Consider the following 24,281-nt stretch of genomic DNA (forward strand, 5'->3'; position numbering starts at 1 on the left):
GTCCTCAGTCCACAAGGGGCAAATATAAACACACTAATCAATCACTTTTTTTTAAGGACCAAGATGAATGAATATTGTAATCAATCAATTTTCACTTTGACAAGTGCTTTTACCAGACAAACTACCCACGAACACACAACAAAACGTTGCCAAATCTTCAACCAGGAGTGATGTGTCACTTTTACACTGATAAAAAAGAAATAAAATTCTTCATATTCATAACAAACAATACCGAGGGAAATTTAGTCATTTTATAGCTTTACAAAGTCTCAACTCAAAGAAAGCTGATTTTCCTTTCCTTAATTCCCTTACCTAATTACCTTCTCAAACAGTAAACACATTAAAATTGCCTCATCCGACCGCTATCCAACTCTTGTGGAAGAACCACTCTCTAATAGGCCGCTACGTGTTCTGGCCCATAGTGGGCCCACCAAAGCCCTCTTTGGATGACTTGATCATCTGCTTTTCAGCCGTTAAGCGCTTTGATAAGGTTTAGTCGGTATGGGACACGTCGTTTTGATGCTGATCGGGGTTAATCCGCTTCAGGCCCACAAACCACCTTAGAGTTGGCCCAACCTTTATTTTAGGATGCCGTAAATCGCCACCTATGCGCTCTAAACAGAATGATCTTCGAGCAATAATGACCGTCCGATATCACTTTTGTTGCAGATCCAGAAAAAAGAGAGATTTGACAACTATTCCACGTGGCGATTCAGTAGGCTTCCCATAGTGTTTTGTAGACTTTCTGAGTTCATAATTCCAAAAAACCCATTCTTGTAGCACATTTCTGTGAAAAGTCAAAATTCTACCAAATGTCTGGGTCCCATCCCCTGCCAGCGTGACACCTAGCTATAATAGAGATGGTGTACCCTTGCATGGGCCTACTCCATGCGTCCGCTAGATTCCTCATAAATAGACTAATCTTAATCGTATACAAGCTATTCCACATATTGAAAAAAAGATAGCCAATTATCACCTGCCACGATAGCGTTTTAGAGGGTTCATTAATTAATGCTGAAGTGACTAGAGGTCCACTAATCACGGGTGTACAGAATGGTGAAATTATGTGCTGCACAGAATTCTTTCTTCATATTGATGATTTAAAAGAAAGCAGTGGTTCAAGGGCTCGACCGGAGACCACCTTGTCGAAGGGCATAGGGCGAGAAGGACACGTGGCGGTAGCGAAAAGTGAAAAGAGTACGAATGCAAATATGCAATCAATGCCTTCCTTTCTTCATTCACTGCGGATGCGTGTGCCATCCGACTATATATCTCTTCACACGTGTCAATCTCACAGTTGTCTTCTCGTTCTTATTTTATCCCATCTCAACCCTTCTCTCTACCCTCTTTCTTTCTCTCTCCCTTTCTTGGTGAATGTGAGTGCACTCTTGTACATGGACATCTCGGAAGACGAGCAACTCGAGCGAGACGACTCTGTAGGAGCGATTGACTTGGAATTAGCGTCGACGAGCTCGGGCTTGTCATCTGTACTTACCGCCGACGATTCTAGAAGTACCACCAGCTCCGGCGACGTGTCCATGACCAGTAGCAGTTCCGGCGAGATTCCGGTGATGCTTGTTTCTGAGACGGTGGTAGTGCCTATGCTTCCTGACAACGCCGCTGCCGCTTCAATAGAAGGAACCGCCGCAGCGACGTTCACCGCGCCGGCTAGGCCGCTGAAGTGCGTGGGTAGGAAAAACAATGGAGTGACTTGGGGTTTCACTTCGGTTATTGGGAGGCGGAGGGAGATGGAGGACGCTGTTGCAGTTGTTCCGGGATTCATGTCCCGCACGTGCGATCACGTCGGTGGTTGTACGGCTCCTGGTTCTAGAACCTGCTCCGAGATCTCTCCCGTTCATTTTTTCGGAGTGTATGATGGTCATGGTGGCTCTCAGGTACTCCATTTTAATTATTGTTATTATTAAATTTTAAACTAATATAAAGGATTTGATTGTTTTACTTTTTGTTTTTTTTCTTCAATTCTTTATTTTATTTTTTAAATTACAAAAACAATGGTTAGGTAAGTGGACAAATTAAATTATGTTTAGAAAAATAAAAGGCGGTGTCTTCTTCCACATAATTGAAATAACTAATCCGGGAATTTTGAATTTTAAGAGATTATTAAAATCATTATTTTGTGACAGATAAACGTCCACGGAAGTGGTAAAACCGTTTTATCTTCTGTTTTCTTTTTTAATTTAAAAAATAATACTACTTTCCAATTTTTTGGCTCCGAGTTCTGAAAACTGAAATGTTTGGAGGTGGTGGTGGTCCATTATAAGAGAGGTTGGGGTTTGGTGATTGAGTGGTTATTAGGCGAGTACGTTGTCTGAACCGTCAGATGAAGCGAATCTCAGATACGTTGTCGTGATATGTACCCGAAACTCATCCAACGGATGAGAATAAACAATCGTGTCCGTGCTTGTTAGTATTTTCCCTCGATGAGAATTTAATCATTTATGGCGGGTTTCCTTTTGTAGAGGACACGTGTCGCTTAAATCCCCATGTTTAACATTTCTCCATTCCTCTGTTTTAGGCTGTGTCTAGTTTGGTTCACAGGGAATTGGGAAACTTGCTAGCGTCACGTGATGTGTACAAACGATCGTCACAGACACATCATCGGACCACTACCATACGATGATGAACAGTGGGACCCACTATGTAATCATGTGGATCACATGGTGTCTGAATTGACGATGCGTCACAGACAACATGACTGACTTTTTGTTATTTTCTTTTCATTATAAACTCTATAATTGATCAGATCGTACAGGGAACAGGGTATAGATAATTTCATTGGTTTTAGGTATGTACTGTTGGTTTGTAGCTCATAATTTACAGTAAGTGAAGGAAATGAACAATTGTTTTAAAAAATCTAGCTTTCTGGGTTGGTTGGAGTTGTGCTTTGGATCAAGAGGTTCCACTTATGTTGGAAGAATTACCACCAAAAAAATAAATAAAGAAAAGGTGTGAGGGGACCACCGTTCCTAATGGTGCGTCTCCGTGTGGCTATATGCACCATACAGTGGAGTGGAGTGGGGGGTGGGTTCCAGGTTGGGCCCATTTGTTAAATTATTTTCTTGGAGAAGCTGATTATGCCTCCTACTCATAATCGTGTCACCTACAAAGAAGCTTTTATGGTGGTCACCCTGGATTCCACCTGGCACACTATATAGGAACTAGAAAAGCATCATTTTTATTTTTGAAGTGGTTGACAAGGACTGGTTTTATGTTTCAAGTATAATAATGCCCAAGCGGTAGGTAGTGTTGTCGTATAACAGTCCAATACTAATAATGAGATTTAACATTAGGATACAGCTGTTTAATTTATATATATATATATTTTTCTGAGATAGTAGGGTCATTACTTTTGTGTTTTTTATTTTCAGATAAATTAATTTTTTTTACATGGTTTTCCGTCAATTTTCAAATTTTTTTAGATAATTTAAAATCGTTTAAATAAGTTAGTTACAGGCGTGCCTAATTTTATTTATCCGCGTGGAAAACAATCTATCTAAGCTCTGATTTCAACATTGTATATTTAATTAGAATTTCCTGAAAATTAGCGGAAAGTCCACTATAACCATCATCTACGGTATCATATAAAAAATTAGATTATAATTTCTCTAAATACCGAAAACAAAAAAGCTACCTAAAGCTACGTAATGTAACTACCTAAGAAACTCTCCATATATATATTGGCATTCCAATATTGGGTACTCTTGACAAGTCGCTTTACTGCCATTTTTGTATACTAGTCATCTTTCTATAGGACCATAAACAAGCATTTCATTTTATTCTAAGAAGAGAAGATATGCTTATATTGTGAATATGGTGTTCAGTCTCTAGATTCTGATATATGTGGATGTATATTGATGTGAAGCAAGATATGAGAATATTGGTTTCAACATATGTGTCCTTTGTTTAGGTGTCTACCAACAACTTTGTGTTTGAGTTGGATTAGATTAGATTCTTTGAAGTTTAGATACCAAAATACCCAATTCAGCTGAAGCCTTTCTACTTTGAGGATTATATGTTATACACATCTGAGGTTTGTTTACTCAGCTTAAAAGAGCGGAAAAGTAATCTTTCAACAAAATTGGGTTGAATAACTAATATATCATTTATCATGTCAATTACCATCTAATAAGGATTTGAGAATTTGACTGCGTATTTTTTGTACACTTTGGCTTTCGTTGATTAATAATAGGTAGCTAAATTTTGTGCCGAGAGGCTGCATGAGGTGATAGCAGAAGAGTGGGCTCGGGACACTATTGAATACAATGAATGGCAGAGAAAGTGGGAAACAGCGTTTTCCATAGGCCTTGAGAGGGCTGACAATGATCTCCTGACAGAGAACGTGGCACCAGAGATGGTGGGATCGACTGCGGTCGTTGCTGTTCTCTCTGGCTGCCAGATTATTACGTCGAATTGTGGTGACTCCAGGGCCGTTCTTTGCCGTGGGACTCAGACAATCCCACTGACTGTTGATCAGAAGGTTATCATATTAGAAACTCTTGAATCTTTATGACACCTTTAAGGAATTTTTTCTTTTTGTGAAGACTCATACTATAATAGGAAATGCTACATGACATTTAGTTACACAAGCTGATGTAGGATATATGTATTTAGAATATTCTAGAACTTTAGTTTGTTATATTTTTTCATTTTATTAGTTTTATTGTAATGGCTATATAAGCCTAGTGGAAAGAATATAACGAGAACTTTAGAATTGATATTTGAAATAGTTATTTGAGAGGCTCTCATATTTGGGGTATTCCCCTTGTTGCCATGGATTTGGCATGAGCTTTGCTCAACAATCCAATCCGCTGCATCACAAGCATTAAGTTTTAATTGTATGTTTGAAAGTGCCGTACCGCTTTGTCAATGCAAGCATTTCTAGACTTGTCTTATGTATTAAAGCAAGTGTAGAGCTTGAAAAGATTCAAACTCAGTGGGACAATTATTCCTATGGCTAAATAGCCGAGTTGTTTTTCTTAATGTCGTTAATATTATTTTCTGACAAGTTTAGTAACATGTTGTTTCTCATTGCTTCTTCTACAGCCGGATAGAGCAGACGAGCTCATGAGAATTGAAAGAGAGGGAGGGAAAGTCATTAACTGGAACGGTGCTAGAGTATTTGGAGTTCTTGCCATGTCCAGAGCTATAGGTTCTCATCTCTATTCTCTACTCCCTATGCGATCTCATTGATAGAAATTTCAAGATTTTTCCATACTCCCCCTAAGATTTTTCGTCAAGGCTTTTAGTTTATATGATAAACCAAGGTAATATATCATATATTAGCTCGGAGACTTTCCTATTGCCTAATCATTATTACTTTATATATTTTATCCGTAAGTAAACAGTGTTATGCCTTTGAGATGTGTTAATATTATTAAAATACGAGAGAATCAGATCCTATAGCAGTACAACTTACCTTGGATATTATTAAAAGAAAGAAGCTAAGATCTTTTATTTAGTTAGATTTATTGAATTAATCAATAACTGCATTGATATGCAAAATATAAAGTAATGTTGGATAAGAAAAGAATTGTTTTGCTTTGTGAATGTTTTTGTACAGACAAGAGAATGAGGTACCCTGAGCCATACCAGTGAAAAGTGACACTTCCCTTGAGTTTACCGATTTTTCACTGTAGAAGAAAGCTTGTTTTAATGTTTTTAGTTTGTGGTACGTGAAATCTAGTTACCAGCTAGTTCATGCGGTTACTTATTTTTATTACTTTATTACCAAATGTGCTTTGTTGAAATAGTCTAAGGATTCTTTCAGGCACCGGTTTATTTTTGTCTCACTCGTGTATTTTGGAGGGCCTAGTTATCATATTCCGATACTAACATAAGAACACGTCTCTATACAGTATCCACACAATAGTTAGGGGTGTAATCTTTCCATTTTATGTAGTTTCATGTAGAATCAACTGGGTTTTAGACCAATTTATCAAGAATATAAAAAACGTTGTTGGTATCTATCTAATTAGTTTTTGTTTTCTGGTGTAATCATGAATTACTCGTGATTGTTTTAATTTCAGAGATTAATTGCTGAAAAAGATGATGATCTTCATAATATTTGGTAGTCTCTCAAACTAATCTTAACATGATTTATGAAGAACATCATGATCCAAATAGCAAAAATGATTAGGACTTTATTAAAGTCAGCAGGATTTAAGGCATCTCTGATAGCTTCAGAAGGACCTTTTACTAATTGTTTTACTTGATGTGTAATAACTGTACGTAAATAAGTTATTCAAGCTCAGTTGAGTGATGCTGTCTTTTACCTTGGGCGTTTAATTTGGATACAGGGCTAACATAATTAACTACTAATAGTTCATTGATCAAAATTTTCCCCTTTTGTTCTGTGTTTCATCATGTGTAAGTGAGACTCTTTCCATAGTGTGCTTAAAAATCTCATGGCACTTATTAAACAGTGGAAATATGTTTTCAGGTGATCGATATCTAAGGCCATGGATAATTCCAGTGCCTGAGATTCAGTTCATGACGAGGACTGAAGAAGATGAGTGCTTGATTCTGGCTAGTGATGGGCTTTGGGATGTGATGACAAACGACGAGGTTGGAGAGGTTGCTCGTCATCTTCTCAGAAGACGTCGGCGGTTGATGATGAGTAGTAGCAGTAGTTCCTCTGAGGATCAGATATCGCCAGCACAATTTGTTGCTGATAATCTCACTGAAATCGCTTGCGGAAGAAACAGCTCGGACAACATTTCTATCATTGTTGTTGATCTCAAATCTAAGAGGAAACGACAACAAAGGCAATGAAAAAGGGGATAAGGAATGAGAATGAAGAAGAAATCTCTTTATATCTTATATCTTTCTCTCTCTTTCTCTTGACAATGCCAACTATGATTCACCCTGATAAGTCAAAGGTAGGGATTAATCTAAGTAATGGACACTCCACCCGTTCTGTAAATGATGAACAGGTTCCATAATTCCCACCTTTGACTTATCTTGCCTAACTTGTACAGTCCTTACTAACAACATGAATCAGTTTGTTTAAACAGCCAAATATTTGAAGAAAAAACCAAAAAAAGAAAAGCTAGATCAATCCTCAATTTTAATTGGCTTGGTCCAGAAGAAAAATTAGTATTTCCTGGAGGATGAAGAAGTCTACAAGAGAAGATTTCAAAGGATTAATAGCTTGCAATGATGTTTATTTAATTGAAATAAACTAATTGTTTTATTTCTCTTCATCATGAATGTTACTCTCTCTAAAACACAGAATGAGAAAAAGAAACTTGAAACTCTTGGAGATTTGTCAGGGCTATGTTTGTGTTTGTGTGAGTGTGCTTGTTTCCTTTCAGTTTTAAGTCCTCGCAGTGCCCATTTAATTGCAAGCGATTTGGCCATAATCGGAAAGGATTAAGGCTAGAGCAAGACTTTGCAGTGGCTATTGTGTTCTATTTTTCTTAGTTTTGACTTAATTATTTGCCAAGATAAGATTTGTGGTATACTGTTCTCTTCCAATTTTGGTTCAATTTGAATCCTATTTTTGAGGGGGGAAAATAGTTCGGGGAGACAAAAAAAAAAGAATAATAGTTTCCTAAAGTTTCATGAAAAATTACTTTCAGACTTTTCTGTTGTGGTAATTTAAATTTTCCTGACTCACGAGAAATTTTTATTTTTTCAGTCATTTAAATAAGAGAAAATATGATACAATTCTATTGTTTTTTCATTCCCTGTTTATAATATGATAGTTGAAAACATATCCTGAGATAAAAATAGAAAAGATTAATGCAATCATGTAACTTAAATTAAGATGATATAAGAAAAGAATAATCTTTTCTCAAGCTGATTATGTGATTTGACAGTTCTAACATGACAGGAATAATGTATATTATATGAATCATTTTGTATACTAAAGAAATTGTCTTAATTTTTTTTCTTCACATATTTCCATGCTAAAAAATCATGACAACCAAAAGAATTTGAGATCATACGTTGAAGTTAACATTTAAAGGTTTTGTTTTCGTACTTAATTATTTTTCATATACTTGAATCGTACTTATATTATCAGTTCTACACTTTTTAGACTATCAATTTTCCAAAATTGATTTCTTTTTATGTCTTCTCATAAAAAATCTGGCGAAGACAAATATATATTATCATAAGTAATATTGTACCTTCTTGTGTAAATATTTGACAAATAACATTATTTAACTATTTTATATTTTTAAAATATTATAAATTCTCAATCAAACTCATTTAGTAAATAATAAAATGAATGAGTACAAAAATAAATAAATAAACAAAATTCTCTTAGCATTCTTTTTTAATTTATTATATGGATAATATTATCGTGGTAATGAGCACCTATTATTCATATTATTGCCACACACAAAAAAAAATTATTCTCAAAAGGGACTAGCACGAATTTATAGTTCATATAATAATATAATTGTGCACCATTTGTACGTACTAGATAGGAGTAAATAGTGAACAAGTAGCCCAAGGTTAGGTTTAGCTTTAGGTACATTAATTAATATCCCAAAGTTTTGATTCTTCCTTGCAATAATAGAAGATGGTGCACCCAAATATATCATTATATTAAGTTAGAATTCTCTTTTTCCCTCCAATATATAGTAATTGGAGATCTTGTAAAGCTACCTTTGGGAATAATTGTGGAGTAAATAATACTATTTTTGTCTAAACAACAGAAGACATGAGCCATAAATAACTGTTGATCGTATACCTTACAGATTCGGATCTGACATGAAACTTATTACTACATTACTATAAACGAATATATTTTTGTATGCTTGTCTTTTTTTTTTTCTTGGGTTCAACAATATTCTAAAGAAAGCAACTTAATAATATTATATAAATTTGGATAATAAAAGGTAAATTTGAGTTTTAATACAATAAGTGACACTACAGTTAAAAAATATTTTATCCCTATATGACTCTCGTTTTGGTGCTACTAATAACGTTACTACCCAAAATACCCATGGCATAATTTTCTCAAACTCTCCGTATTCTCTCCCAAATTCCCGAACCAAGCAAACTTTGAAATCGATAGGCCTCGATTGAATCCGTAGAACCCAACCTTCATTGTCTTCCAAGACCATGAACAAGGGCTCCCAAAGGGTCGGAGTTGACGATCGGAGAAGAGGAAGGAGAAAACGTCGAGCAAGTCGACCAAACTTTTAGGAAACAACCCCAAAGAAAGCGAAGGTGAGGGATTTCATTTTTAATCTTGTTATACCCAGATTTCGAGGTATGTTAAATATGACCTCGAAAGTTGGATTCACAGCAAGTGGACTCATAAGGTTTAAAGTATGCTCCAGGATTGAATATCGAGCCTTCAAGGCTCGATACGACCTCGAACGTGGCGACCTCGAAATATTCATGATCTCGAAAGGTAGCCTCCGAGATCGATTCATCATCGGGGATGATATCGGATCAAGGGTTCCGAGCCTGACGCGCGTACGACCTCGAAGCCAAGTGACCTCGGAAGATGTCATTAGCTCGAAAGCTGACGAGAAATCTGGGAAGCTAAAGCCTTGGAGATATGTGATAAAAACCTTAAATATCTATAAGTGTTGTCCATACGAGATGTAATCCCCATTTATTGCTGTAAATCCCCTAGAATCGTGGGATATTATTTGGTCAGTTATACGTCCCCTGGTCTTCAGGGGACGTTTCCTTTTATATTTGATTATAGGCATTTAAAGTCATTTATTTTATTTATACAAAAAGAGTAACTACCCAAAATATGTGGGATAGTATTCCGCAGCCTTCTCTATAAATAGAGAGATCATGCACCATTGTAATGGACCGAAATTCTGAACCTTGAGAGAAAACTCTGAAGAATTCATCCTTGAAGGATTTTCAGAGACAATCTTGAGTATTAATAACAGAGACTCGTGGACTAGGCAGATTTAACTGCTGAACCACGTAAAAACCGTGTGTTTGTGTTATCATATTTAATTGGCCATTAACAGTTATTGTTTACGTGCTCTCCTTTCACTGTTGACGAAAAACGGCGTCAACAAATCTGCAATATGTGTATGTGCCTGGTTTTTTTGTTGATTTTTGTTCATAGGATAGATCGGGGCTGGGGAATGAAGAAATCTGGGTTTTTTTTTATATTTTTTATGTAACTCAATAGAAATCGATAGGACTCGATAGTGCATGATAGGGACTGGATTTGACTGTGCCTCGATAGGCCTCGATGGGACTCAATGAAATTTTAGGCTTATAGAAATTTTAGCATATATCTCGATAGGAATCGACAAGACTCGATGATACGAGGCTTTGGGATTTTTAGGACCTACCTCGATAAGAATCGATAGGACTCGATGATACGGAGCTTTGGGATTTTTAGGGCCTACCTCGATAGGAATCAATAGGCCTCGATAGGACTCGATACTACGAGACTTTGGGATTTTGTAGGCCTTACCTCGATAGGCCTCGATAAGACTCGATAGTAACCCGATGATATTATTCTTTGTGATTTTTAGAACCCACCTCGATAGGCCTCGATAGGACTCGATAGATTCTGCCTCGATGGGACTCGATAGGCCTCGATAGTGACCAGATTGTTTTACATTTTTAACATTTTTTTTTGTTTTTTTTTCCAGATGCCTAACCTTATTGTGCCGTTGGAGAAGCACTTTCCTGACCGTGTCACTTATAGGGCAGTGCCTACTTGGATACCCTTATAGAGCAGTTTCAGAGGCATGGTCTTATTGAAAGGGCACAGGCATGCCCGTTGGGACAGTTCTTTAAGGCGAAGCCGTTTAGTTTTTCTGGGGTTCTGCTACATCAGCTAATGTTGCGTAAGGTAGAAAGCAAGAAGCCTAAAGAGGGTTAGTTCTACCTAGGCAACACTCCGTGTAGATTTTGTATTGCAGAGTTTGCCCTAGTTACCGGGCTAAATTTTGGGAAATCACCGTCCCCAGATGAGTTGAAAGAGCATCTTTCAAGTGATCGAATCATCCAGGAATATTTTAATGGTGATTCGAAGGTTAGTTTTGGTCAATTGGAAGATGCATTGAAGGCCTCCACAAACCCAGAAGATGCATTTAAGCTGGGTTTGTGCTATTTGATAGAGGGGGTACTGAATGCCCCAGAGAAGACAACGACGATATGGGGAGATTCCCTGAGGATGGTTGAGGATATTGATTACTTTTTCAAGTATCCATGGGGGAAGTTTTCATTTAAGAAGGTTAGCAAAGGAGTTCAGAAGGACATGAAGAAGCAATTGAAACACTACGAGGAGAAGAAGAAAGAGGGGTCAAGCAAAAAACAGAAGGACGCGAAGTATAGTTTCAATTGCTATGCACCCGCACTTCTTTACTGGGCTTTTGAGGCCATGCCTTCTCTCGGGAGTAAGTTCGGTGAGAACAGTGGGAATCAGATTCCGAGGATGCTTAGCTGGGCTATGAAGACTGATATTGTAATGCCCCAAATTTCCTAATAAGGTTTAGGACCTTGATTAGGAGGCCGGGAGGGCCATAATTGCTTTCTTATGCTATTTAATGATAATATGCATGTTTAGGTGTATTAAATATGCATGTGAACCCATTTGTGATTAATTGGGTGATTTTCATATTTTGGCCATTTCGGGCATTTTTGGCATATATGTGAAATGGGTGTGGTGCTTTGTTATTATCTGGTTATGCCAGGGTTACCCAGCACAAGACGATCCTAGGAGGTAAGCTAGTGGGAAAGTCACAACGGGATTTAAGATTGACTTGGAGTAAGTCAAGGGGTATTTAGAGCATTACCGGGTTATTGGGTAATGGGAATTAATATTTGGTGATAAATTGGGAGTTAGTAAGACCAGGGGGAAATTCTGGAAGTTTTGACTATAATGTCCCCGGGGGTGTTTTCGGGACCCCGAGCATTAGGTTTTATTGGAAGCTACTTAAGCTTGAAGTAACCTTTTAAGAAATAAAAAGAACGTTCTGTACGTTCTCTCTCCCAAAAGTTCCATTTTCGTCTCCCGGTCGCATTTTCGAAGATAACTTGAGTTCTAGGACTCGGATTCAAGCGAGGATCGAGGCATAGAAATCCTAAGGAAGATTAGAAGCTTATTAGCCGGAGGATTTAGTTGGAAACAACTCAATCGGAGGTAATTCAAGTTTAAGTTTTAAGTTTTTGAAAGTTTTTAAGCTTGAATTGGACTTTGTGAATCGTTGGGTTTTGGTGGTTTTGGACCATTGGGGAGTTTGGAAACTTTGATTTGATGATTTGGGAATGTTTAGACATGTTTTTGGGAGGTTTTAAAAGGTTAAAACGAAGGAAAAATGGCTGCCCCGAAGTTGGGCCGCAGCCCTGTTCTTGGGCGCCGCGGCCCTCGCTCGAAGAAGCAGGTGTCAGGATTTGGCCTTGCTGGGCGCCGCGGCTTGGGCTGCGGCCCTAGCCTCAGAGAACCCTGAGGGCCGCGGCCCAAGGTGCTAGGGCCGCAGCCCTTGCCCTGTTTTCACCCCGTTTGCTCGTTTTGACCCCGGAAACATGGTTTTAGGCCTCGGGATCATTCCTACTACCCGGATTAGTGAGGATTGATGTCTTGGAGGCTAAGTTTTAGTTCAAGGGTTGGTTTTAGAACTTGAACTCATTGGGTTACCATTTGTGGTTGTGACTAGGTTAACACTAGAGGCTTGGAATCAGGATCGTTCTTGTGGCTCATTTGTTGGTAACCTGTGCTTGGACTCAAGGTAAGAAAACTGCACCCCATATGTGACATGCATGGCTATGATTGATGCATGTTGGATGTTTAAATGTAAACATTGATAGCATAATGAATGCTTGGCAATCTTGCCCATTTGCATATGATTATTATTGAGGCATGCTGGTTGGCTAAATGTGATGCATGTGATGCACGAGAAACATGTAATTAGGGCATGCCATGAATGATGAATATGAGATTGGTCAGAGCTTGAGTCTCTGTGCTTGTGCATGATTATAATTATGCTAGCAACTGTTTAGTAAGCATGCTGAATGCCCTATTCTTGGATAATTGGCATATGATACACATTGATAGCATTGCTAACTCATGCATGGCTCTGACTAATTAGTCAGATTTGGCAAAGGTGTTAGTATCAACTGTGAAGCCGTGACTCACTAGTCAGGTTCGGCAGTGGTACTGGGCATTGGTCACATTGTGCTAACTCACTAGTCATGACAACCCTAGTGTGTAGTGCAAGTTTTGTCGATTGGATCTAATCGACCCTCTGCATTGAATGACTCAAAGAGCATTAATGCAGGACCGACCTCAAGTTCGATGAATATAAACAAGCATTTATCTAGCCAAGGGCTAGTCAAGTAGAGCCATTGCAGGAAATGGGCACTGGGCCCCTAGTGACTTGGTTGTCAGTCACTCAGTATGGTTTACCAGGACCTCAAAGTGATATTCACTCATCTGATCAGAGCTATGAGCTCTGTATGATCATTTTGATCATCATATGCATGGCTTTAGGCACTGAGGCCCCAGTGACTTTCTTGTTGGTCACTCAGCATGGTTTACCAGAACCTGTTGAAGGTTAGAGGCTTACCCAACAGCCAGCCTTCCACTTGAATTAGTGACTTGCTTGTCAGTCACTCAGCATGGTTTACCAGAACCTGTTGAAGGTTAGAGGCTTACCCAACAGCCAGCCTTCCACTTGAATTAGTGACGCGCTTGTCGGTCACTCAGTATGGCTTACCAGAACCTCTAGTGTTACGACACTCATCTGATTAGGATTGACTTGATAGTCCTCCAGTCAGAAGGCCAGGACTTCTTATCCTGGATACCCCAGCATCTGTTTGAATTCATTTGCATGCTGAATAGAGCTATGAATGCTAGGCATGCCAGATATGGTTTGATGTCATGATATGACTGTTTATGAGCATATGAGTTTCCTTGCTGGGCTTCGGCTCACGGGTGCTTTGTGGTGCAGGTAAAGGCAAAAGGAAGTTGGACCATCCTTGAGTTGGAGAGCTTAGGTGATGACGTGTACATATGCAGCTGCTCGACCAATACTTGGGCGAGGTTTGAAAGTGGAACTAGGGCTGAACCATGTTTTGCCGCTTAGAACGGCCTGTTGTAAACACTTTCTTGTATTAAACTCTGAAATTATATTTTTGGGATCCCAATGTATACATTAAACGTTCTAGTGAAACGTTACATCTTAACTGAGATTTTTAATCCCTAAACCGCTAATCACATTTAGTTACACGTTTATGGCCAAACGACTCGATTAGCGAGTTTAGCACTGTTTGCAATGTGCACTGTAGCGGTCCCTGGAGTTGGGGCGTTACAGATATCACTATTTTCGACAGCTCTGTTGGTTCCTATATTCGCCAACCGTCGAGTAAGTTCCATTTTATCTTGTTAAATGTCACAGATTAATTGATTAACGATTTATTTATTAAAGTTTTCCTGACACATGTTATTCAACCATGCAGTTAGTGCTATTTCTCATGCTGAAGCCACGTCCCGGTGAGGTAGTCTACTATAATAGCCTCCCAGAAGTTGATTCCAGGTTATTCCCTGAGTTGGAATCAACTGTGGGGGAGGCTGGGACTGCAGCGGAGGAAGTAGTGGTACCTGAGAAGGAGGCAGAGAAGCTGGCAAAAGTTGCAAAGGAAGCCTCCATTTTTTATGAGGATGTCCCGAGGGTTGAGGAGGGCACTTCACAGGCCTATGCAACTTCATCTAGTCAGGTTGCCCAGCCTGATTATGAGCAATTGATACAGAGGCTCAAGAGGGTTGAGGAGGGCCAGGCAACCTTACTACAGAATCAGACCACGATCATGGCTCAGTTGGCGCAGCTGCTTTCACTGGTCTCAGGTCGATCCACCGACGTAAAATCAGATACAGAGTCTGATATCTTGCTTGCAGACTACGAGCACGGTGATCAACCCTCCACTCCATTGGCCCATACATCTGTAGTTGTCAGTGATGCTGACAATCCCAGTGTACGAGTACTGCAGCCCAAGGAGGCAGCTAGCCTTGAAGTTGTCAGGAAGAAATGCAGGCCCAAGCGTTTTGATGACTTCACCGACCCAACAAAGTGTTAGGAAAATATTGTTTTGCCTCAATGGAAATGATTATAATATTACAACTCTATGCAATAATATTACAAGTAAATATAGATTGATTAAATAAGGTTACAACTCTATAACTGAAAATACAAATAAACTAAAGAAAGGAAGAAGATGATGATGAAGAAGAGAATAGTGAGAATACAACTCTAAGCAAAATATTACAAGTAAAATAAAGTGTTTAGACCAAATGAAAAGATTACAACTCTTAAACAAAATATACAAGTAAATAGAACAAGAGAATAAGAAGAAAAACAATAGAATAAAAAGAAGAACAGAAACACAATCAAACTCTCACTTACACAACCTAAGTGAAGAAGATTGGGGATCACCAACTTGAACAAGGTTTAAAACCTTTGTCCAAAAGCTTATTTCCCCCTAACTCAAGCACCAAGGGATCTCTCTCAGATATTAGAAAAGCTTTCTAGAATTATCAAGCCTCAAGGTGTTTCTAGCCAAGTGCTCTAGTGGATAGAAAAGTTGTGTCTTACAAGTGAGCTATAGGCTCCTATTTATAGAGTTTAGAGACACCCTTTGAATTTCAAATTCCACCAACCCCCATGGCTGTTACCAATGTTTAATTGGATTAATATGGAATTAAAAAAGAGATTTAGGAGTTATTTGGGTTTTTTGAGCTGTTCAACAAATATTGAAAAAACTGAAAATTGGTTAGTTTTTTTTGGCCTGTGGCCGCGGCCACTGGTCTCTGTCCCGCAGGCTGCAGCCACTAACCAATTTCAGCACAAAAAATTGTGTTGTTTTTCCAAACGGTTCCAAACCCTCCCAAATGATTTTTTAACTCCCAAAACACATTATTGGGGTTAAAATCACACCTCTAACAGCCATATCACATATGGCTTTATGAAATTCATCTCAATGTTGTGTAACAACAATTTACACAATAAAGGGTAATATTTGGAGGTTACAAATTTGTAACACCAAATATGTTACATTATTTGGATATATCTCATACATCTAAATATTGTAACTCTCTATTATATGTTACAATATGTGACACACTTTGTCACATTTATTTAATCTAAAACATTATATTATAATATAATATAATTTTACATTATATTATAAAATAATATAACACAAAGAAGATCAGACTAGATAAACAGGGGCTAGTTGCTGAACCACTGAGGAAGTGTGACCCACGGCAGGAGAAGAGTTTCATAAGTGGATCATCGGGAAGATCGACAACAAGAGAGACCGGAACGTCTATCCTGGGACGCACGGTGTGGCATGGTTCTTGCAGTTGCACACAGTCCAGACTTGGCTTTGGGATTCGGTATGTAAATTACATTCATGTTTTCAATTCAATCTTAAAATATATTGATGGTACTAACGAATTTTCATGTTTTTTTAGCATATTGATGCTGCTTTGCACATGCTACGCTGCCGACGCCACTTTTACCATGCTGCATTTCGACAGGATGCTGCGATCATGAACACCACCTTCCCCCAAGTGTGCCTAGCTCGTTGGAATCATTTCAGAGAGACCGGCACTAAGTATACATGGGACGACGATGTGCTGAGAATGTTGAAGGGCAATGATAATCAATTCCTTGTATCATGGCAAAATGTGAGTGAAGTATATTTTGCCTTGCACATTGAGAAAGTCGCATATTGGATCGCCATTGAAGTCTCCATTCCAACGTGGTGCATCAACATTTATGATTCCAACCATAGCGTGCTCAGTCCCACTCTGATGGAGGAAGCGATCAAGCCTTGGTGCTTATTGTTGCCTTCGTTGTTATGATGTTCTGGCATGTTTGACGACTATGAGGACCTCCAGGTATATCCTAAGTAGAATGCAAAGCCTTTTTTATATTGTCGTATTCCTCCAGAGGAGTGTCCTCAGACTAAGACAAGGTATTCCCCTATTTAATTAGTGTATTTTGAAATCTGAAAATTAAAGTTATTTTTATCTTCTATTGACACAAAATCGATTATATGCAGTGGAGATTGTGGTATGTTTGCCATCAAACATATCGAGCTTCTGGTTGCCAGGCTACCACTCGATACCAATATCGATGAGAACATCCAACATTTCAGGACCAAGTGGTGTGTGGACCTATTCTATCAGAATTTGTCCCTGTGATGCTCTTTACATTTTTGTCTTACACATCTTGTATAGTATAGCATATAGTTAGTTTTGTATATTATTTTTTATCAAACAATATTTTTTGAAAAAGTTATTAAATAAAAAAGTACTAAATTCACATAATGTGTCTGCCATGACATCCAAACCAACAAAGTATTAGAAGAAGTACTCCATATAATAAATGCAGCAAAATCAATTAAATAATTACATAACACAATATTTTAAATCCTAGCCTTACATGACTTCCTATTGTGCCCACTACCACCACATCTGCTACACTTACGTGGCTTGACAATCTTTTCCCCGCGTGAAGCATAGCAATTTGTCTTTCGCCTACCCACTTTATGCTTCCTGGGCCTTCCTACAGGGGTTTTCTCAATGGGGACGCCGACAACCGTATCTCTGATGTGATCAGGGATTACCCATTCATCCTCGTTCCCAACAGGGTAAATAGTATCTTTATAAGTGTCCTTCAATGCCTCGATTCTATAGTAAGGGGAACACAATGAGTAAATGTTTATGCTTCTTTTTCTGGCTGCAGCAAAAGCATGTAAACAGGGTATCCCAATGGTTTGGAACATGCCACAAGAGCATGATTTTGTGGCCAAGTTGACCTCACCATCACCATTACCATCGACCACAAGAAATTTGTGATGACCAAGGACTTGGACATCTAAAAAAATTGCTTTATCACCTATTTTCTTCAAATCATTTTCCATCTCAGGTGATAACACAGTTGTTGCTTTTGCAGCTCTTTCACGCATATCTGCAAACCAAGACTGAAGAGTGAATCTTATGAATTCAAGAAAAGTGGCAACTGGAAAGCTCCTTGCCTCCTTGGTCTTATTGTTAAAGCTTTCTCCGTAGTTACTTGTCGTGATATTGTATCGGTTACCAGGAAAATAAGCATTACTCCACCTTTCAAAGCCAATTCCCTCTAGATATTGAGCAATGGGCGGATCAATTACCTTAATCATGTCAAAGAACTTGTGAAATTCCGTTCTTCGAAATGCGTACGCTGCACACCCCATGATGTCTTGCACGTGGTCAGTTTTGAATTTTGCCACAACATTCATACAGATATGATGGTGACATGCACCGTGATACGCATCTGGGAACACAAGCTCCAAAGCATGATTAATGCTTTTATGCCTGTCCGATACAAAAGCAAGGTTCTCAACGTCCTTTATGGCTTCCTTCAATTTTCTCATGAAATAAGTCCAAGAGTTATGGTTCTCACTGTCCACCAATGCAAACGCAATTGGAAACAACTGGTTGTTTACATCCAATGCAACAGCACAGAGCATGTGGCCACCATACTTATTCTTCAAGAATGTGCCATCCACACAAATTACAGGACGACAGTACTGGAAACCACGCCTAGAAATACCGAGGGAAAATAAGCAATACAAGAAACGACCATCTTCTGCTACAAAATCAGTAATTGTACCTGGGTTCTTATGCTCCAACTCACACAGGTTGTAACGACCCGAATTTGCTAATCGGGCTTAGGGCCTTGATTAGTGTGCCTAGAGGGCAATAAATGGATTAATATGCTAATATATGGATTTATGTGAATATATGATAATGATGCGTGTTTAATTGAGTTAAATGTGCATGTGGGCCTCGTCTGGATATTAGGGGCGTAAATGTGATAAGAGTGATAAATGTTATATGTGTGTGATATGTTTACAGAGCACGATCCGAGACAGTCCTGGGGAGCAGTTTTGGCGAACCCCATCTAAAACTATCATCGGTTCTACTTGGACCTGGACGACTACTGCTGGTCCCAGGTGTTTGCCAATCTTCTATTCTGCGCTCCTTATCTACCATAACATCTGAACTCTGTGTTGGAAAATCTGCCCTAACATCTGGCCCACCAAGATCTGTTGCATCAGCAACAGGATCTTCGTTGACATAAGGATCATAGCCATAAGGATCGTACTCCGCCGTGTCACGCACATATGACAGATCTCTAACCGGGATATCATCATGGACTATGACATCTAGATTTGTCTCGGGAACACATGTTCCAACGTCACCTTGAGTTCCTTTGAAACCATGACATGGAGGAGAAATATTCTCTTCAAATCGAACTTCTTTATTAACGCTGGCAGAAGCCGATGCATTTCTTACACCTCCCTTCTTAATCAATGTCACACATAGAGGAATGAGCTTCTCTACAGATTTCGATGCTAACCCAATGAATGCACGCACATGCCTATCATTTTTTATAACGGTAGGTTTGACGGATTGTGATAGGCATGTGTACGGGACCTCAATTTTCAAGTCATGCACACATTTATCCACTTCAAGCTCATCGTACAGAATGTCAAGCAGTTGCTTATACGTCACACCCTTCTCCACGGGCAGAACTTAATTTTCAGCATCTCTGAAAATCCAATCCCTATTTTCGAGTTCCCAAACACCATTGAATGCAACAAATACGGAAACAGTCGAATCTGCAACAAAAAAAAAACAAAAAAAAAAAGTTAAACTACAACATAAAACAGAAAATATCGATTTCTATCGATATATGTCGAGTCCTATCGAGGTCACATATATCGATTTTTATCAAGTACAGTCGAGGACTATCGAGGCAAACAATCCAATAAAATTCTTATACACCTATCGAGTTTTATCGAGTACAATCGAGGACTATCGAGGCAAATAGCCCAATTAAACTCTTATACACCTATCGAGTTTTATCGAGTACAATCGAGTTATTTAATCCAATTAAACTCTTATACACCTATCGAGTTTTATCGAGTACAATCGAGGACCATCAAGGTATTAACATCCTAACACTTTCGAGGCACGTGGAGGTCCATCGAGGACCGTCGAGCCAGCATGCATGCAACACATCGAGACCTATCGAGTTTCATCGAAACTCATCGAGGTAGGAAAAAAATCCAGAAAAAAACGCACGAAGTATCCAAAATTCATTCCAACAGTGAAAAATTGCAATAAAACATGAAGGCATACACAGCTCTGTTCGAAATAAGTCAAGTAATGTTACCAGACAAGTTTCCTCACTACATATAATAAATATATACTTACCCATACGATTTTTCCCCTAGATCCGAAATCCAAAATGAAGTTTCTTGACTTGAAAGGACTCACAACTTACCCCTAGATTCGAAATGCAAATTAATGGTGGCTGGCTTTTTTTTGTGTGTACGAGAGTTTGAGAGATAGAGAGTGAAAACATAAGAGATAGAGAGTGAAGACTATGAGAAAAAAAGAGGGAAAATTATGTCAGGGGTATTTTGGGTAGTAACGTCATTAGTAGCACCAAAATGAGAGTTATATAGGGTTAGGATATATTTTAAATACAATGTCACTTATTTCATTAAAACTCAAATTTCCCTAATAAAATTAGTACAACATTAAATAAAAGTAACAAGCATATGCGTGGTAGTGGCTAATGCTTTAAGCATTGGTTTTGAAAAATTATAGGTGATATATAAGTTTGTTCGTATCCAGTTAAGACTCATTATTAAAAACAATTGTTTAACCAAACCCAATTTATATATTAATCGTATTGAAAACTAAAACGCGAACCCAACATGCTTGTAAATAAAGTGACATGACACCACCAGTGTAACTTATTTATATAAGGATCATGTTTAATTGTCACTTTATCAACCCATTAAAATGTTAATGACACATTTAACGCATTTAATATCAATTTATGACATATTTAACTCATTTAATATATTTTAAATGTAATAAATATAACAAATTAATATAAGTGTGTAATTTAAAACATGACCTAAAATCATATATTTATTGTAGTTTTCGAATCTTATTATCGTGTCTAATTCATTTTGGTACCCTTACAAAAATTAATGGTTGATTCTTGATTTATTAATGATACCTTTGGATATTTATTAGTTTTGGTACCACTTTTAATGTTCGATTATATATTTATACCACATTTTAAAAAAATTAATTTGCACCATTTTTCTCATAATTTCTTATTTAATTAAGTATATTGATGTTAAATAATTCAAATTCATAATCAAGTAGAATAGATATATAAAATGTACCAATTAATTTTTTCGAATTCTTGAGTAATTTGATAATTTTATATTTACACATCACTTCATTATAAAATTAATTAATCATCGTAAAAATATGTATTCTCGTTTCTACTCAGAATAACATTATTAAAATTAAAATTTACAAACCATTATTTTGTCAGCAAAACTATTATTAACTTTTTCTTTCTTTTTTCTTTTGACAAATCTATTATTAACTTTTTTTTGACAAATCTATTATTAACTCTTTCATATTCCACAGAAAATACCTAAGTTGTTAATTTTATAACACATAAATACTTTTTTTTTTTTTTTTGCAGTGAAAATACCTTTCGTCAACAATTATTAGCATTCGTAGGTACCTGGCCGTCAAGTGCCATGTAGAGGTACACGTGGCAATATTTAATTGGTCAACGCAATTTTAAATAGTCCAGGTCACTTAATGAATGCCACGTCAATATTATTTTTAAAATAAAATTGATATAATTAAATAAAACTAATATAAATAAAAACTTAAATAAATGAAATTTAACAAAAAACTTAAATCAAATTCTTTGGTTTATCTTCTTAAACCGATATCTTCTCTTCATCTTCCTCACCACCTCACTCAAACTTCTCATCTGATAACCACCACCACTCTCTCTCTCTCTCTCTACCAAATGGGTATGTAACCCAAAAATAGGAGGCTAAAAGTGGCAGATCTTGGTTCACTATTGAACCTTGACCACAACAAATGGAGGTCGGAGGTGACAAATCCAGATCCAAAGGATCATGCGGACGGAGGAGAAGCTCGACGATATTCCATTGAAGACGAAGATGGAGCACTCTAGATCTGGTGTGCCGTTGAGATCCACCGCCGAGAACACGAAGGTTTAACGTTGATTCATCTTCTCCATTGTACAAGGAGGCTTTGTCGGAGCTGAGGACGTACGATGTCGAAACATTGTTGAAGATGAAGATGAAGCTTTGCTGGAGTTGTGGACTCATATCTGGACATATTTGGGTTCGTAAGGCTAGCGGTGGTCGAATGGTTTTGGGGTTAGGTTCATGGCTGGAGTCGACATAGGTTTGTTTGTGGAGATTCTGGTATTTTCTTCTCAAATGTCATTGCTTGATTTGTGATTTTGGTTTTGGATTGTGAGTTGATTATTAAATTGAACATTGATTTTCGATGTTAATTTCTGGTTCTCACTAACTGTGTTGAATGGTTTTAAAAATGTTGAATGATTTTTATTTTAATTTTTCCAGTGGTTAAGTTTTTATTTATATTAGTTTTATTTAATTATATCACTTTTAGTTTTAAAATAATATTGACGTGGCATTCATTAAGTGACTCGGACTGTTTAAAATTGCGTGGACCAATTATATATTGCCACGTGTACCTCTACATGACACTTGACGGCCAGGTACCTACGGATGCCAATGATTGTTGACGAAAGGTATTTTCACCGCAAAAAAAAAAGTTAGGTATTTAAGTGTTATAAAACTAACAACTTAGATATTTTCGCCGCAAATATCCATTTATGTATTATACTAATAATTTTGTGACTATATCTACGTAACCCTAAGTAATATATTTATTTGTTATCTTATTCAGTAAAATATTGGTAGAGTAACTTTAAGTAAATAAAAAAATTAAGAAAGTATTTTTTCAAGGAAAATAATAAAGAATACATATTTATTAGATCCAATCCCCACTTACACTACAAAAAAAAAGTTCTATACCGAGAACATTATACCAACAACATGTTCTCGGTATAGTCATTTAAGATGTGCGGGACATTTTCGCGGTTCTGAAATAGGGTTAGTTCCTATACCGAGAACATGTTCTCGGTATAGGGTTTATAAATATGCCCAACAGCCGCGAACCCCTTTCCCCTTCCTCTTTGGTTTCCCTCTGGTTTCTCCGCACCGTCCGCCTCTCTCCGCCGAAAACCTCCATTTTCTTCCCAAAAATTTCGGTTTTAAGCCCAAAAATTTCCAAAGGTGAAGGAGTTTCTCTCTATTTGTTAAAGGTAAGGTTTATTTCTTCATTATATATATATATATAAATATATATTTATGAAATGGTAATGATTTTTTGTAATTTTTGTTTGAAGCTTGGGTGCGGTTTTTGTTGAACTACAGAGAAAGTTTGCAAGGAATTGAAGGTGTTGGTAAGTTGTTTTTAATTTTTCTATTTTTTTTTAAATTTTTTTTTCAATTTTTGAATAATTTATGTTTTTTTATATAAATAAAATAATATTAATTTTAATAAAAATATGAAATTATTATATTAGATAGAATGTATTTATTTTTAGGATTTAAAAATATTTATTAGTAAAAATGAGATTAGGAATTAGAAAATTGTTATATGATTAATTAGTATTTTTTTTTATTAAAATAGATTCTATGTTGTTTTGGTGAAATTTATGTGTATTAAACATATTAGTAAACATATTAAATATTTGAGTGTTAATTTGAAAATTTTTGTGCTAATGTTAGTATGTTGTTGTTGTCAATTTTAATTTTTTTTGGTTATGTCAGTAGTAAAAAATCAGATTTTATAAATATTGATGATTTGTTGTTGTTAATTTTTAGTAGAATTTTGATATTTTGCTTAGAAAATTGAATAATTAATAAAATTTAGACTAATAATTATAAATTATATAGTTGTTTAAAATGCATTTGTATTGCTCTCTGCATGATCTGGGTCTGGATATTTTTTATGTGTTATTTGCAGGATTTTAAATTTTGGGGTAGATGAAAATATAGTCGTTATGCTGCCGAATTTTTTATAGAATTGTAAAATTTAGAGATATTGTGAATATTAGTAGAAGTACTCAATAAATTTATAATTTAATAAATAGTGAATTAATAAGTAAAATAATATATTTTTAAATTAAGATTAAAAAAAATTAACATTAACATTATGCAACTAAATTTTAATAAAAATAAACATTAATTAAATAATTTAAGTAATAATTAAATCCTAAAGTAATTAAATAAATTTTAAACAAATCTTAGAACTTTTGTTTAAATTAATAAAACTATACAATAAAGCATAAGTAAAATATGTAATTTAA

At 36.8% G+C, this 24,281-nt stretch overlaps 1 protein-coding gene across 1 annotated transcript; it reads left to right on the forward strand.

Moving 5' to 3' along the window:
* The first annotated feature begins 1,294 nt into the window (after positions 1-1,294).
* LOC133797106 (probable protein phosphatase 2C 6) lies at positions 1,295-7,295 on the forward strand. Its single transcript, XM_062234911.1, has 4 exons — positions 1,295-1,895; positions 4,211-4,498; positions 5,065-5,170; positions 6,461-7,295. The coding sequence occupies exons 1-4, from the start codon at positions 1,395-1,397 to the stop codon at positions 6,790-6,792; spliced, it is 1,227 nt and encodes a 408-aa protein (XP_062090895.1). The 5' UTR covers positions 1,295-1,394; the 3' UTR covers positions 6,793-7,295.
* Positions 7,296-24,281: the final 16,986 nt, after the last annotated feature.

The sequence above is a fragment of the Humulus lupulus genome, chromosome 8 (genome assembly GCF_963169125.1).
Source record: "Humulus lupulus chromosome 8, drHumLupu1.1, whole genome shotgun sequence".
In the NCBI taxonomy this organism is placed as follows: Eukaryota; Viridiplantae; Streptophyta; class Magnoliopsida; order Rosales; family Cannabaceae; genus Humulus; species Humulus lupulus.

Excerpts from the sequence above, each read along its gene's own strand:
- LOC133797106 (XM_062234911.1), top strand. The coding sequence starts at position 1,395 with ATGGACATCTCGGAAGACGAGCAACTCGAGCGAGACGACTCTGTAGGA. Across the intron at positions 4,499-5,064 it reads CACTGACTGTTGATCAGAAG|CCGGATAGAGCAGACGAGCT; the intron begins GTTATCATATTA and ends CTTCTTCTACAG. Across the intron at positions 5,171-6,460 it reads TGCCATGTCCAGAGCTATAG|GTGATCGATATCTAAGGCCA; the intron begins GTTCTCATCTCT and ends ATATGTTTTCAG.